The sequence below is a fragment of the Zonotrichia leucophrys genome, chromosome 2 (genome assembly GCF_028769735.1).
Source record: "Zonotrichia leucophrys gambelii isolate GWCS_2022_RI chromosome 2, RI_Zleu_2.0, whole genome shotgun sequence".
Classification (NCBI taxonomy): Eukaryota; Metazoa; Chordata; class Aves; order Passeriformes; family Passerellidae; genus Zonotrichia; species Zonotrichia leucophrys.
In genome coordinates this window covers 123,015,820-123,029,532 of record NC_088171.1, presented here as the reverse complement: position 1 = coordinate 123,029,532, position 13,713 = coordinate 123,015,820, and the positions used below count along the sequence as shown (strand labels likewise).

The 13,713-nt window shown below is 39.3% G+C and overlaps 1 protein-coding gene across 4 annotated transcripts in view; it reads right to left on the bottom strand.

Annotated features, from left to right (window-relative positions):
• Positions 1 to 13,713, bottom strand: part of ZFHX4 (zinc finger homeobox 4) — a 149,519-nt gene that overhangs the window by 5,409 nt on the left and 130,397 nt on the right. For all 4 annotated transcript variants that reach the window (XM_064706247.1, XM_064706249.1, XM_064706250.1 and 1 more), the window contains exons 7-9: positions 13,358 to 13,558; positions 10,862 to 10,979; positions 4,641 to 10,037 (exon numbers count right to left, since the gene is read on the bottom strand). In XM_064706247.1, the coding sequence (XP_064562317.1) occupies positions 4,641 to 10,037; positions 10,862 to 10,979; positions 13,358 to 13,558 (5,716 nt within the window). The remainder of the gene's footprint in view (positions 1 to 4,640; positions 10,038 to 10,861; positions 10,980 to 13,357; positions 13,559 to 13,713) is intronic.

Genomic DNA, 13,713 nt, shown 5'->3' with positions numbered 1-13,713 from the left:
GTCTACTAGTGCATGGAGAAGAGAACAATAAATACAGGCTCTGTAATGGAGGCTAGATAGGTATTAGCCACAAGGAAGCACTAATGGAGTGAACAAGAATAATGTTTAAATCATCAATATCCAGGTGCTTAGCGTTACTTAAGAATCAAGCAATTAGGATTCAAAAAGAATAATTATCAGATTTAACAAAGAGGCCATTAAATGTTTGTCACTGTGTCATTAGTCCTGTTTAAACACTAAGGAGTTAAAATACATTGTGAACACGAATTAGATAGTACAGTCAAACAAGTCACAACAGCTATAATTAAAAAGTGGGTAATTGCTAGAGTTAGTGCACAATCACATTGAAGATGCTATTACTTGCTCCTATGCTTCCAACAGGAAGTAACAGGCAATTGTCAATTGTGTGTGGAGCCTGCTGAAAATTTATGAAATTATAAAGAGTGTAGATGGAAAACACATGAATGATACATAAAATGTGAACTGTTGCCCCAGCTTTGTCATGGTTATTTGGGCTTGCCACCTACTTAGGATTTTTTCCAATTTCATTTTATTCTCAACCTCTTTAACTCTTGTACATTTTGATGTCTTCAGTCTAATCACAGTGAGGATTCCTAGAACAGGTAAGACTTATTCCATTTTCCAGATATTCTTTGGAATATAGTTAAATACACATAGTTCAGTGAAATACCCAGACAGATTGCTTTAGAAAAGTGCAATCCACTTGTTTTATTGGAAGGTAAATGTGGAATGAGGGTTTCCAAAACTAAATTTAAAAAACTGATGAAACTAATGCTTGTTTTACAGACATAAGAGATACAGATTAGAAAATACACTAATCACGAGCAAACATTTTGATCCTGCTAATTATTTTAAGTGACTATCAAAGATGAGAGACTTTCACTTGGAGGAATGGGAGGGCTAAAAATACAAAAATGAAACTGCTACCAATGGGCCAAAAGCAAACAGAGAACAGAATTTAATGCACTAACAAAGCCATTGCTGCTGAATCAAATTTCTCTCTTGATAAGATTTCAAAACCCACTAAGTACATATTACCCAGTGATGTGTGCATTCTTGGAAAAAGCTGCTGTGAATCTTCAAGGCAGCCCAGGCTTAAGTGATGTGCAAAGAACCTATGGTAATGATGATGACATTAAAAGGTTCATAGAACCAGTATCAATAGCTAGAAGCAAGATGAAGCACTAGCTTTCTGCAAGGGATCATAGGCAAAACACAAAGCTAAGGAAAAAGAGAATGTGAATTTTAAGAACAGCTGAAAACAGCGGGTGAACTCGGCTATCTACAGTCACCTAGAAAATGAGAAGAAGCTTGAAGAACAAAGATGAGCTGAAACTAAAATTCTGTATGAATTAGAATTCCACCAAATAACTCCTTATTAGGAATTATGCTGAGCAAACACTGCAGTAATTTTCAGACCTTGCTCAGCATTTGATGCCCATAAGATGGTAAAATTACATTATCTAGAAAAATGTATCCCACAGGTGAGAGGATTGTGACATATAATCTCAGACCCACACAGTAATTCTGACATTAAAACCCACTTGTTTAAGAAAAAAATAACAGAATCTAAAGTTAATATATCCTTTTATTCAGAAATCAAGCTATCTTATTTTGCAAAATTTAATATTCACAAGTAATAATCTAGTTTAAGCACTATATAAAGAAGATGAAATGAACTGTAGTTTGAATCATCCCATCTTTTCTGAATTAGCATTATTTTCATGGGTTCCATTTCAAAACTTTTGTAAAAGCAAATACTGCATTTAGAAAAGCATAGTACTTTGCAAGATTTAGCTGGGTTTTCTGTATTTTGGAAATCCATAAAAAATACTGGATGGTGAAACATGACAGTGAAATCCCTTCACTTGTATTAACCAGTGAAACTAATCAGTGCTACTTCTCTGTCTAGGATGAGGAAAACGAATCACAAATTGTGATGTTTACAATTAGGTTTCAATAGTTGCCTGTCTGAATAAACACATTCTTTCAAATTGAGGATCTTACTAATGTTAACATTGTCCCTTTAACAAATACGTAGGACAGAATGGATGGGCTTTGCTACAGGAAAAACAGTTATCAACCCTGTAGGCATCAGTAAAAACAAGTAAATACTTCAATATAAGAGATCCTAGAGAGGCTTTTTCTGAAGTGCATTTTGGGTTTGGGTCCTAGAGAGAAGAAATTACACACTTGCAGAGGAATTCACAAGAAGTAGACTTGAACTGTAAGACAGTGAGTTGTCAGGGAGCTTCAGCAAATCCTTCATGCAAAGAATGGTGCAGAGAAATTGTCCTGCTGGCTGAAAATACACATGCTGCAAGAAGAACTGTAGCCAAGGAAAAGTTTGCTTGGAAGCTTGCTTCCAAAAAGGTACTACTTAAATGATTCTTAGCATCAAATATGAATGTGAGCTATCAGACAGAGCAGGGTAGAGAAGAAAATAGAAATGGGTTAATTAGGTGCAGAAAATACTAGTGTTGAGCATATACTGGAGCACATGTAAGTACATTACTGTTTTTCTATGATGAATGATTAAAATAATCACTTTTTTTTTCTTTCCACTCACTATCACTGCTCCATTATGTATCATTAGGGAATGGAGATTTATGTATGCAAGTATTTTCCAGGCAACAAAAGGGGGATGTAGGGGCTGTTTAGCATATGGCAGAAGAGGAAGTTAACAACAAGATTCTAGTAGCTGGTTTACACAGTGGGCTTTGCCCACAATGGGCTAATTAACCTTAAGAAAATGAAAGATGAAAGAGGGTAAAAATCCATCTCAATTGGCAGTGCACTGTGCATGATATCAAAGAAGAGGTGTTTGGTGGAAATTAGAAAATCTGAATATGGAATTGTTATGGAACAGTTAGCCTCTAATAATGCTTTTTGTATTATTAACAGGACAATTTGCAGACTTTGAGCCTACATTGGTACCAGTGAGTTAAAGAGCATCAGGGAACATTACCCAGAAACTGAGAGAAAACCTTCTTTAAATTTAAAGAGAAAGAATGTGTACATTGTTTTTGCCTAGGCCAACTAGCCTCCTCCAAAATAACTCCTAAGCACAGTTTAGAGGGTAGGTCCATGGGTCCAGGGCCATTCCCCAAACACACTTTGCATGGGAACTTCCTGGTTGAAATAATAAAATATATATCCAAGAAAATTCCTTGAGCCATATAGACAAATCCTGAGTTTTCTGATGGCTTTTTACCTGAAGGTCAACCTAGCCAAAGCTATTTAGCAAAGTTATATAGAGAAACCATATCTATAATTTTAATGAACAACAACCAGCCATTTTAGGATCAGCCATTAAGAAGGAAATACAGCAACTTTATATTTCCTTTATATGCAATCTCTGTGCCAATAACTGTTTGACAAAAGCCAGAGGGCACTCAGCCAGAGACTCCATTGTGGAAGGAAAGCCTCTCCGATCCAATGAAGAGAAAAACAAGATGCTTTGACCACCACTTAGGGAAACAATAACATGATCATCATCAATCAAAGTAGACCTGGGTAGTAGAGAACACATTGCTACAGTCTCAGTATGTCTAATAACACTGGTGATTAAGACTTTATTTTACTTGCCAAAGTATGTCGCTTTCTAAAGCAAGGTTTAGAGATCAACAGCAGGTGGGATTACTGGATAAAATGAGATGAGGAGTCTTAACTACCTTCCTAACTCTTCTGTGCACATATTTGATATGAATATGCAAAATTAGAAGATGACTGTGAGAGCTTCAGTCTGCAAGGCTGCAGTCAAATGAACCTAGAGTGCAAAACTGGAGCCTACTTCAAGAAACACATTAGGCTCATTCTTTGAGGACTAAAAAAATCCGCTGCAGAAAACTTGGTTCCTTAACATGAGTGAAACTTATTGCAAGAGGGAGTGCTTTCCAACACGAGCAAAACCTTGAGTGACATGAAAGTCAAAACTGTCAATAAAGTGAGTTAGGTGTTCTGTTAAAAGTATAAGCCCAAATGAAGAGGTACATGTCTGTAATGACTTTATAAACTGGAATTTGGATTACAATTGAAACTGCCTTTAAAAATCACCTTCCAAAAACTCTTTTTTATTTCAGCAGGCAGTTATTCAGAAATATAATAGAGGGTCCAGGGCAGCATTTATATTAAATATTTATTCTGGATTAAACAACAGATTGGAGTGGTCTAAGGGTTGAACCACTTGCCTGATAAACTGACAATGTGAGAATCTATTTTGTGCTTAATGAGATATTACATTAAATATTTGCATACAAAAAATTACATACAAAATTCTTATCCATATTTTGACTAAAGGAGTATTATTCAAAACAAACAAACAAGTATAACAATTATGTATTTCTATTGCCTTTGTTATAAAAAATCTAGTATTGGCTAAAAACATTTCTCTCTTTTTTTTTTTTTTTTTTTTTTTGGAGAAGGCAGATGTATCATCCAGGCTACAGCATCATTGGAGAAATGCACTGAGTATACCCCATAGGAGTACTTATTAGCTATTCACACAAGTCTAACCAGCATGATATGAATGTATAATATGCTTTGTCTTAGAAGGGGATGGTGACTGTTAAAGATGATCAAATTAATAAAACAAGAAAATCATCCCCTTATAGACTTACTGTTTGAACTTTGTGGAAATCCAGGTAAGGAGGATGGACCATTCATTCCAGGCAGAAGAACAGGAGGAAGGCCAGGGAGTCCTGGATAAGCTGCTGGCAAACTGATACCATGAAGAGAACTGCTGTCCATCATGCCTGGCTGCTGTACTGTTAATCCTAGCACATCAGTAGCCTTCTTTATGCGATCCAGTTCTTGCTGTGCCATCAGCTGTCTAACCGTTGTAGGAGCTAAATAATCTTTCTCCCGGTCTAGCTGACTTCCCACAGTTTCTCTCACTTTTGTAATATGTTGTTTGGAAAAGATATGATCTCTTATGGACAAACGTGCAGAATATTTCACGCCACACAGAGAACATTCTGGCTTCGTCCCATCAGGTCCAGTCTGATTTATCATGAATGGCTTCCCTATGTTAATTTTGAATTTCTTTTCCTTAGCCCGGGCATTCTGAAACCAGACCTGAACCACACGTTTGGGCAGACCAATCTCATTCCCTAGCATTTCACATTCCTGCATGGTTGGAGTCCGGTAGTCACTAAAGCAAGCCTTGAGAACTTTAAGCTGAAGGTTACTCATTTGTGTTCGGAAACGTTTGTGGCCTGGCCGGTCACTGTTTTTGGATTTAAAGGGATTGCTAGCTCCAAATGGGTTAGGTGAACTTGGATCAGCTATGCTTGAAGTTTCACTGCGGTCGGCATTGTCATCAGGGTCATCAGTAATGTAGTAACTTTGGTCATGGTCACCATCTTTTTCACTGAAGTGTATTGAAGGGCTTGTTAGGGAAAAGAGAAATTTATCATCAGTATTCTCATTTGTAGGTGTAGTTGCTGCTTTTGGTAGTGTGTCGTTCACAAGCGGTTTTGGTTCTTTGGGGGGTGATGCAGGTTTTGCATCCCCTGAACTGCCAGTTGTGCTTTCCATTTCATTGTTCCCCTCATCCCCTGTTGTGGCATCGCTAATTGCTGTATTAATTGATGAAGTCTCATCAAAGTCAGTCTTGTTTTGATCATATCCAGAGTCAGCAGGAGGGGCATTCAAATTTTCTATATCCTCACTAGACTCTGCTTTAAAAGAAGAAGGACTTAAAAGGTTCTTCGGTGACATTTCTGCAGTTTTGCTCACAGGGGTTGATACAGTGGAGGCTAATTCATTTTCGCTTGATAATTCAGTTTTTGCTAATGACAGTGATGGGTAATCAAAAAATATGTACTTTTGTGGACTTTCTCCTCCATCTTCATTTGATATCAAAGGACTTGGAGGCAAACTATAGCCGGCCTGTTTTCCTTCGTTCCAATGTCGAGAGCGGATGTGACTTTCTAAAGCAGATTTTGCTTTAAACAGAGCTCGACAAAAAGGACATCTTTTATGGGACTGGGCTGGACCAACTGCACGGAATTGTCCCTTTCTTTCCCGGGCTCTTGTGTTCTGAAACCAGACTTGTACAACTCTCTTTTTCAGTCCCACTTCACGTGCAATATGATCTAGCATCTTTCTGGTGGGATTGGAATCTAGCAGGTACTTTTCGTAGAGTATTTCCAGCTGCTCTGGAGTAATTGTAGTTCTTAAACGCTTATCACGATGTTGATCTTCTCCACTGTTTCCTCCCTCCTTCTCACTACAGTTATTGTCTTCTTTATCATCTAGTTTCCGTTTCAGAGAACCAGAAACTGTAGCAGGGTGTGCTGTATGTGATGAGCCAGTTTGTGGTGGCATCTGAGCAAGAGAACTGTTAAGTAACTGTCCAGTCATCAAAGGATTATTTGGGTCAAATATCATGTAGGGCATATCCATTGGTCTTTCTAAAAACTGTGAGTGAAGAAATTGGTTTTGAGCTGCTAGGAAATGCATGTGCTGGTGCTCTTGCCAAAGTTCTAGAGTTGGAAAGGCAACTGTACACTGATCACACTGATACTGTAATAACTGAGGAGGTAGACTGTTCTGTAGAGAAGTCATTGAAATTGGCAAAGGACTGGAAGGAACAGGTGTGTTTTGTGATGCAGAAGGAGGTCTCCCTACAATCTGGGATTGCTTTTGTTGTGGTGGTTGAGAAGCTGAGGGCTGAGGGTCAGAAGATGTTACTGGAGTTGACTGTACTGGTTTGGTGCTTTGGGAAGTTGTTTCTGTTTGCTTAGAGGTGGTTTCATTTTGTTTTGGTTTTTCTGTGGACTCTGGTTTAGGAGAAGCCTTCTCAGGTTCTGGTTTGGGTGATGGAATCAAAGGAGTACTAGAACCGGAGCCAGAGCTTGCTGCTGTGACTGTCAAGCTTTTTGATGAGTCATTTTGGCCAGAAACTGTACAGTTCTTATACACTGTTTGATCAGAGGCATCCATAGAGTCTTCAGTTTGGCTTTCATCTTGAGCATCATCATCTTCATCTTTATAACACTGCTTTTTCTGGTGTGTAATTAAATCAAAGATCCTGGGAAAAACCACACTGCACTTTTTGCACTGATACTGCATGTTACTGGTTCGGATGTAACGCTCATTTGTCAGTTCCCTTTTCTCATTGTCTTTAGTTTCAGCTTGATTCTCGTAACTTTTGCGAGCTTTTTGTCGCGCATTTTGGAACCATACGACAATAACTCGAGTAGGTAGGTTAAGTACAGTTGAAAGCTGTTCGATTTCATCATCCTTTGGATAAGCATTTGTATCAAAGAAGTCTTGGAGGACACGAAGCTGGTAGTCAGTAAACCGAGTCCTGGATGACCTCTTGCTGAAAGACGCATCAGACTTGTAGGGTTCTACAGCTGAAGGCTGAGGATCTATTCTGATATCTTCCAACACCGTTATAGGAGGATTGCTGAAATTATACGGTGAATCCTTATTTCTCTGTCGTTCTTTAAACAGCGTATTTCGAAACCAGTGCTTGATAACTTTCTGTGAAAGACCAGATTTCTCAGCCATTTCTTGGATCTGCTCTTCACTTGGAGAATTGTTAATATCAAAATAAGCCCGCAAGATTTTTAACTGGTCATCTGTGATTCTCGTACGTGGACGCTTGAACTGAGAGTGCCGCAGGAAATTGGGATCTAATCCCAGCTGCTGCTGGCAAAGCTGGGTAAGATCGGCAGATAAAGTATCCATTGGTGGCAGCTGGAGGGCAAGCTGAGGAGGCAGTGCTGGGTGTTGCACTGGCTGCATCATAATTGGAGGGAAAAGTGGGAGATCAAGTGAAACAGGAAGCTGGACTTGAGGTGGGGCTGATGGTGGTGGTGGTGGAGGAGGCGGAGGTGGTGGTGGAGGAGGCGGTGGTGGAGGTGTAGGTGGTGGGGCCTGCAAAGGTGTGGGAGCTGTGTTTTGAATTTTTCCAGCTCCAGCTGAAGAAGGCTGAGAAGGAGTTGGAGGAGGAGGAGGAGGAGGTGGTGGCGGAGGTGGTGGTGGAGGCGGTGGCGTTTCTGGAGAAGATGGAGAAATTGGATAAAGTTTGTCATATGCCTCCCTGTATTGTCGGGCAAATTTTTCTAACGCTCCATATGGAAAAAAATGTCCATGCACGTGTTCTTGATGACTCTTCAAGATAAGAATGTTGGAAAAAAGCTTACTGCAGGTTCCACACTCCAGTTTATCTGTGTTTTCACTATCCCCAGTCTTGCTTTTTTTCTGCACTTTTTGTCTGTTCTCATTGTATTGGATAACTAACTCAAACCCAAAGTTCTCCAGCAAAGCCTTGGCTGCATTCCCCCTTGCTCCAGAAGCTATTCTGGGTGGTGGGATGGCTGGTTCTGAGGATTTTGGCTTCTTCATATCTTTGTTTTCTTTTAGTCCTTCATTCTCATTAGTAAATTCTTGCTTTGGCTTCTCATGTTTTTCAGAAACTTCTTCTGACTCCTTATATGATGGCATATCCTTTATCAGCTGGCAGTCTGTACTTACTAAGGTATTTTGCTCTGCTTTCATCAGCTTACTACTTTGCTGCTGCTGCTTTTGGGACTGAAGTTGGGGTTGGGTGGACTGGTACTGTTGTGCCTGTTGCTGCAGTATCTGTAGCTGGGTTTGGCCAACATGGTGCTGAGTTTGTATCTGCTGCTTCAAATCTTCAAGCAGTGATCCTGTCATACCAGCCATCCCAGGCATACCAAATGTGGCAGAACCAGGCAAACCCAGATCTGGGCTTAAGCTAAATTCTGTCCCAGGTATATAGAATGGGAAAAGGAACTGAGGCTGTTGAAATTGGAGCAGTGCTTCTGGTGTCATTGGAAAGTGAGGCAAAAAAGCTGGATTTAGAAACTGCGGTTGAAAGAACGCAGCTTGTTGTTGCAGTTCGTGCTGTAGTTGCATTTGAAGTTGTGCTGGTGACTGGGGTGGGTGATGTGTAGGCTGAGCAGAAATTAATTCAGAAGCTTGCTTTTTATTTAATTCTTTGGCATCTAAATGTGTTTCTTTGCTGTTAACTGCTGGTAAGGTCACAGATTCTAGCATTCCTTGGCTGGGGCTATTCACATTCCCTGCTACACTATTACCGCTACTTATATTACCACTTGGTTCTAGCTTTGCAGCCCTTGCCTTTGTCTGATGAAGCACAGATCTCATATGGATTTCCAATGTAGAACTTTGGCTATATGCAACATTACAAATGCTGCACTTGTAGGGTTTGTTGTCAGTGCTGCTGTTGGTTTCTTGAGGGACAGGACTTGATGCTTCCTGCAAAACCTTTTTGAGTTTATGCAGATGGGACACTGAGTTGTAGTGGACCAAGAGAATGTTCTTTTGGGTGAAAGACTCTTTACACACTGTACACTTGTATGGGCGAGATGGATCTAGAAATTTTTCCATAGTAAAATTTGGCCCTTTTCTAAAAGGTAAGGTTCGCTTTGGTTCCGAGCCCATATCATCTGGAATAGAGCTACTATCACTTCCTACAGGACTTGCTTTACCTTCCTGGTCCATCTCATAATCTCTTTCTATTTCCTGTTCTAGTGCATGATCGTCTTGTGCCATACTTTCACTTTCTCCCCACAGTTCACCATTGACAGGTAAAGATGCACACAGCTGCTGAAGTTCAGCTTCATTGAGTTCAGGGTGGCCTGCTTCCAAGTGTTTTTTTAAAGCCTGGAATGTACGGAAGCTACGTTGGCAAAGGCTACACATGGTAGCTGCCCGAATAGCGTGGTACTGGGAATGTATCTGAAGCTTCTGCATAGTCTTAAAAGCCAAGCTACAATGGTTGCAGCGGTACTTATAGACATGGCGATCAGAAACAGACAGCTGTTGCTTCTTTTGCTGCTCACTTAGCTGGTCTGTCATAGACTCAGTGGTCTTTATATCTTTACTGCTGTTCTTATTCCAATCGGGTGTTTCAGCAGATTCCTTAGGTGGCTTCTGTTCCTCAGTCTTTATTTCCATTCCAGTTTTTGACTCATCGATCCCAGGGGTACTTTTCTCATCCACAGGACTTTCACCTAGTTAGAGAAAGTTAAGTGCCTTTTACACAAGTAGAAGAGAGAGCACACAGTATTCATTTAAATTTATTTTTTCATCAGGAATCAAGAAAGGCACCTAGTATGCCATGTGTCAGCTTAGCAAAATATAACAACCGGTCTTTGTCCTAGAAAACAAAGCGGGTAGGATAATCAGGAGTTTAAAAAAAGGAATATAACTCATACACAATGATCAGATTGGCAGCAGCATATGGCTGAGCAGTGGCATAGGGCTTTTCTTTGCCGGAAGGCAGGAGTTGATTGGTACAATGGGAGCATCAAACAAGAAAAGGAAATAAAGAATAGGAAAGAGGGAAAGAGTAGAAAAATGGGGACAACAGGTAGGACAGATGACTAGAAAAAGGGTGAGAATGGTCAGAGAAGAGAGGGAGGAGAATGCTGTGACAACTAGCAAAATTTCCCAGTGCATATTACAGTAAGTGTCCAGGATCAGAAACCTGCTACTGGAAATGAAGACAAAATCACTTACCTAACATTCCCCATTGATGGTGAAAGCGCCACTGTCTTTTGGGATTAGGTCTCAGCAGCAGGTTAAACAAGGAGGATCTTGCCCTCAAAGTGGCTAGGCACTGCTGTTCAATATTACCTCCACCAAAAGCAAGGAGTCTGGCATACACGTGCTTTCTACCAGCTCAGCCAAATTCAGATCCCTTGCTACTTTTTGTTTTTTAATCTCTGTGGCTATAAGCAAGCCAGAAAAAGGTTTCCTTTACCAAGTAAAAAGTAGTTTTATTTCTAAATTGCCCTTACTTAGCTTTTACATGTCTAGGCTTTTTCTTGCATACCTGGATATTTCCCAGATCCCTCAGCTGTAATGGTTGCAGGTGTGTCACGTTCAGATTTCTCTGAAGCAGCTGCTGGCAATAGCATACTATTGGGCATCATGACATCTGGTACAGGAACCTTTGAAAACCAAGAATATGGTATTATTACAGAAAAAGTCCCACTATTTAATAGTAGACAACAGTATGAAGTTATAATTCAAAAGATCCTCCATATCTGGATGACTGTCACAATCAAGATCCTGATTCAGTCCTTGATTATGGTTTCTGACAGATCATAACCCAGAGCATCATGTGTCCCTTACTGGAGAATCAACTCAAAATAATCCACAACAAGGGGATCCTATAGAACTACATGCGTTCAATATTTCATTGGTCTCAGTATCACCACAAAGAAGGTTTTGCTGACTTTGCCAGGGTAATTGGATTTATCAGGCAAATTCTCCTAGGATATCCTCCAAAGACAGAGATCATGTTGAGATATGGTGACCAGTCAGTCTTTCACTGAGGGCATTCTCACTTTTCTTCGCCTGTACCTTTTTTACACAAATGGTGGACATTCCATGATCTTTGAAAGAAAATTATGTTTATTTCAAAAGGGAAGTAACAATTTATTTCTATTTAAAATTAGATTTTTTTTTTCTCTTTCTTGACTTCAATTTCTTATGTATCATCTTCAGATTGCTTTATCCGTTGAGCTATGCTTTCAAATTATAGATAGAAATCTTTGAAGGATCTACTTTTAATCTGGTAGTATTCAGGTTTGCTGAGTTGATACAAATATCAACCTGCTCAACATTTCATGTTTTTATTTTACTTTGATCTTAAAAAAAAAAAATTAATATCAGAAATATAGGACCATCCTATTAAGATTTAGCAAGTCTAAGTTCAAGCTCCTGCACTGCCACATTCTGTCTAAAGAATATTGGGTAAATCAGTACAGACTGTGCTGCAGCTCCTCATCTCTAACAGAAGGATGGGACTTCCTTCATACAGAGGTAAAAAGATTAACCACAAAAAAGATTTTTGAGTTGAAAATAAATAATGAAAGCTACATTCATTATGAGCTATGAGTAGAAATATTTTTTGTTCCTCTAATATTGGATGCATAAGAATGTCATATATATACATATACACAAATTGCCTCTTGGAAAAAGTATTCTAGACATTTAAAAAAAAGCCACCTGGGTGTGTACAGAGTACATTTGTGATTCAAACATGGCATTAATAGCACCCTCCCATAGGACTAAGGATTTTGAGTTTACTTGGTAGGGAAGGTCTTTCAAAAAAATTATGTAGAGAACTGTAAATGTCCCAGAGGAAAAAAAAATTGCTATAAATAGTATTTACTTTTTTGTTAGACATTTCAGTTATGGACAAAGCATATTAGTGTTAGCAATGATGACAATTTCAATTATGAAGGTTATATTTTACAATCTTTTCCCTGGGAAACATTGGGGTTTTTCCTCTCTCAGAAACACTGGTACAACTCCCCAGCACCTGATGAAGATTTCAAAATTGCTTCATTATCAGCATAGAGGGAACCAGGAAGAACTTGAGAAGAAAGCTAGTGCTGCTCAATATGGAGGGGCAGATTTTCCATATTTTTCCATTTTCCTAAAAGGGTCTCTGAAAGTTAAATTTCTACTGCATTTTCCTTCCAGTGGGTCAAAATTACATGGTCTGTCAGAGCTATAATTAGTAGAAAATCAAGAAAAAGAAAAGAAGTTCCCCAAGTATGTATTTGCTCCTCAGCTCCAAGCACAAGGAACTGTAGACCTTCAGTCAAGAGGTCTCAATTATTTCTAATATTTTTTACCACTGTAGTTGGGTATGAGGTGGTGGATTTACAATCACACCTATATAAATGAAGGAGCCATTTATGGACACAGAAGTAAATACTTAAGGAGTTGGATCACTGATATTTCCAAGTACATTTCCATCTAAGAAGGCAAGACAACCAGAACCAGTTTGTCTTAGGAGGTCTGTTCTCTAACTGAATTTATGCTGTAATAACAAATAAGTACGAGATCTGATTGTGTTTCTACTGACATTGTTTTGAATGGATGTTTGAACTGCTGTTTTACAGTGACTTTCGTGTACTGTAATGTTTAGTAGAGGTATACACAGGAATCCTTCTACATTTGGGAACTATGTTCTTCAGGGAGTTCCTATTACTTTACAAACAAAAGTCACAATACCTCTGAGACCTGGATATTATTAGACCAAATTTTCAGGTAAGCACTTAGATATGGACTGGCTTAACTTTTCCAAGGTTAATGTCAGTGAGGAATCAAAGGCTTTTTGCATCTGTGAAATCCACCCTCAGCCATTTTCCCAAGGGACAGCAGTCACTGGATGGGCTGACAAGAGAACCTAAGAGTCCTGGCCCATTCCTCTCCCCAGGCTTCCTGAACACACTGTCACAACAAATACATTGCCCACAAGGCCCAAGCATGTTTGTGTAGCAACATGTGCATTAGTATTTGGAGCACTTACTGTCATGAGCAGCTTCTCCACACAGTCAGGGGACACACTGTGCAGATGGGTCAAATGAAGCTGGAGATGCATTTTGTTGCTGAGGACATCTTGGCAGAGGGGGCAGCAGATAACAGGTTGCATTGAGTGCTGTGACAGGACATGCATCTGGATACGATTTGGGTCCCTACCATTGTAGTTACAATAAGGACATTGATAGAACTGAAAAAAAATCAAGTTAAGATGCAGGCTATTAGTCAATGTGCTTTTTATAACTTGCTGATATAGCTATTTTAACTGCATATCATCTCTGTTTCATTCTTGAGTTATTTGAAAAAGAGTTCTAGAATGCAATTAAATTGTTACATTTCCTTTTA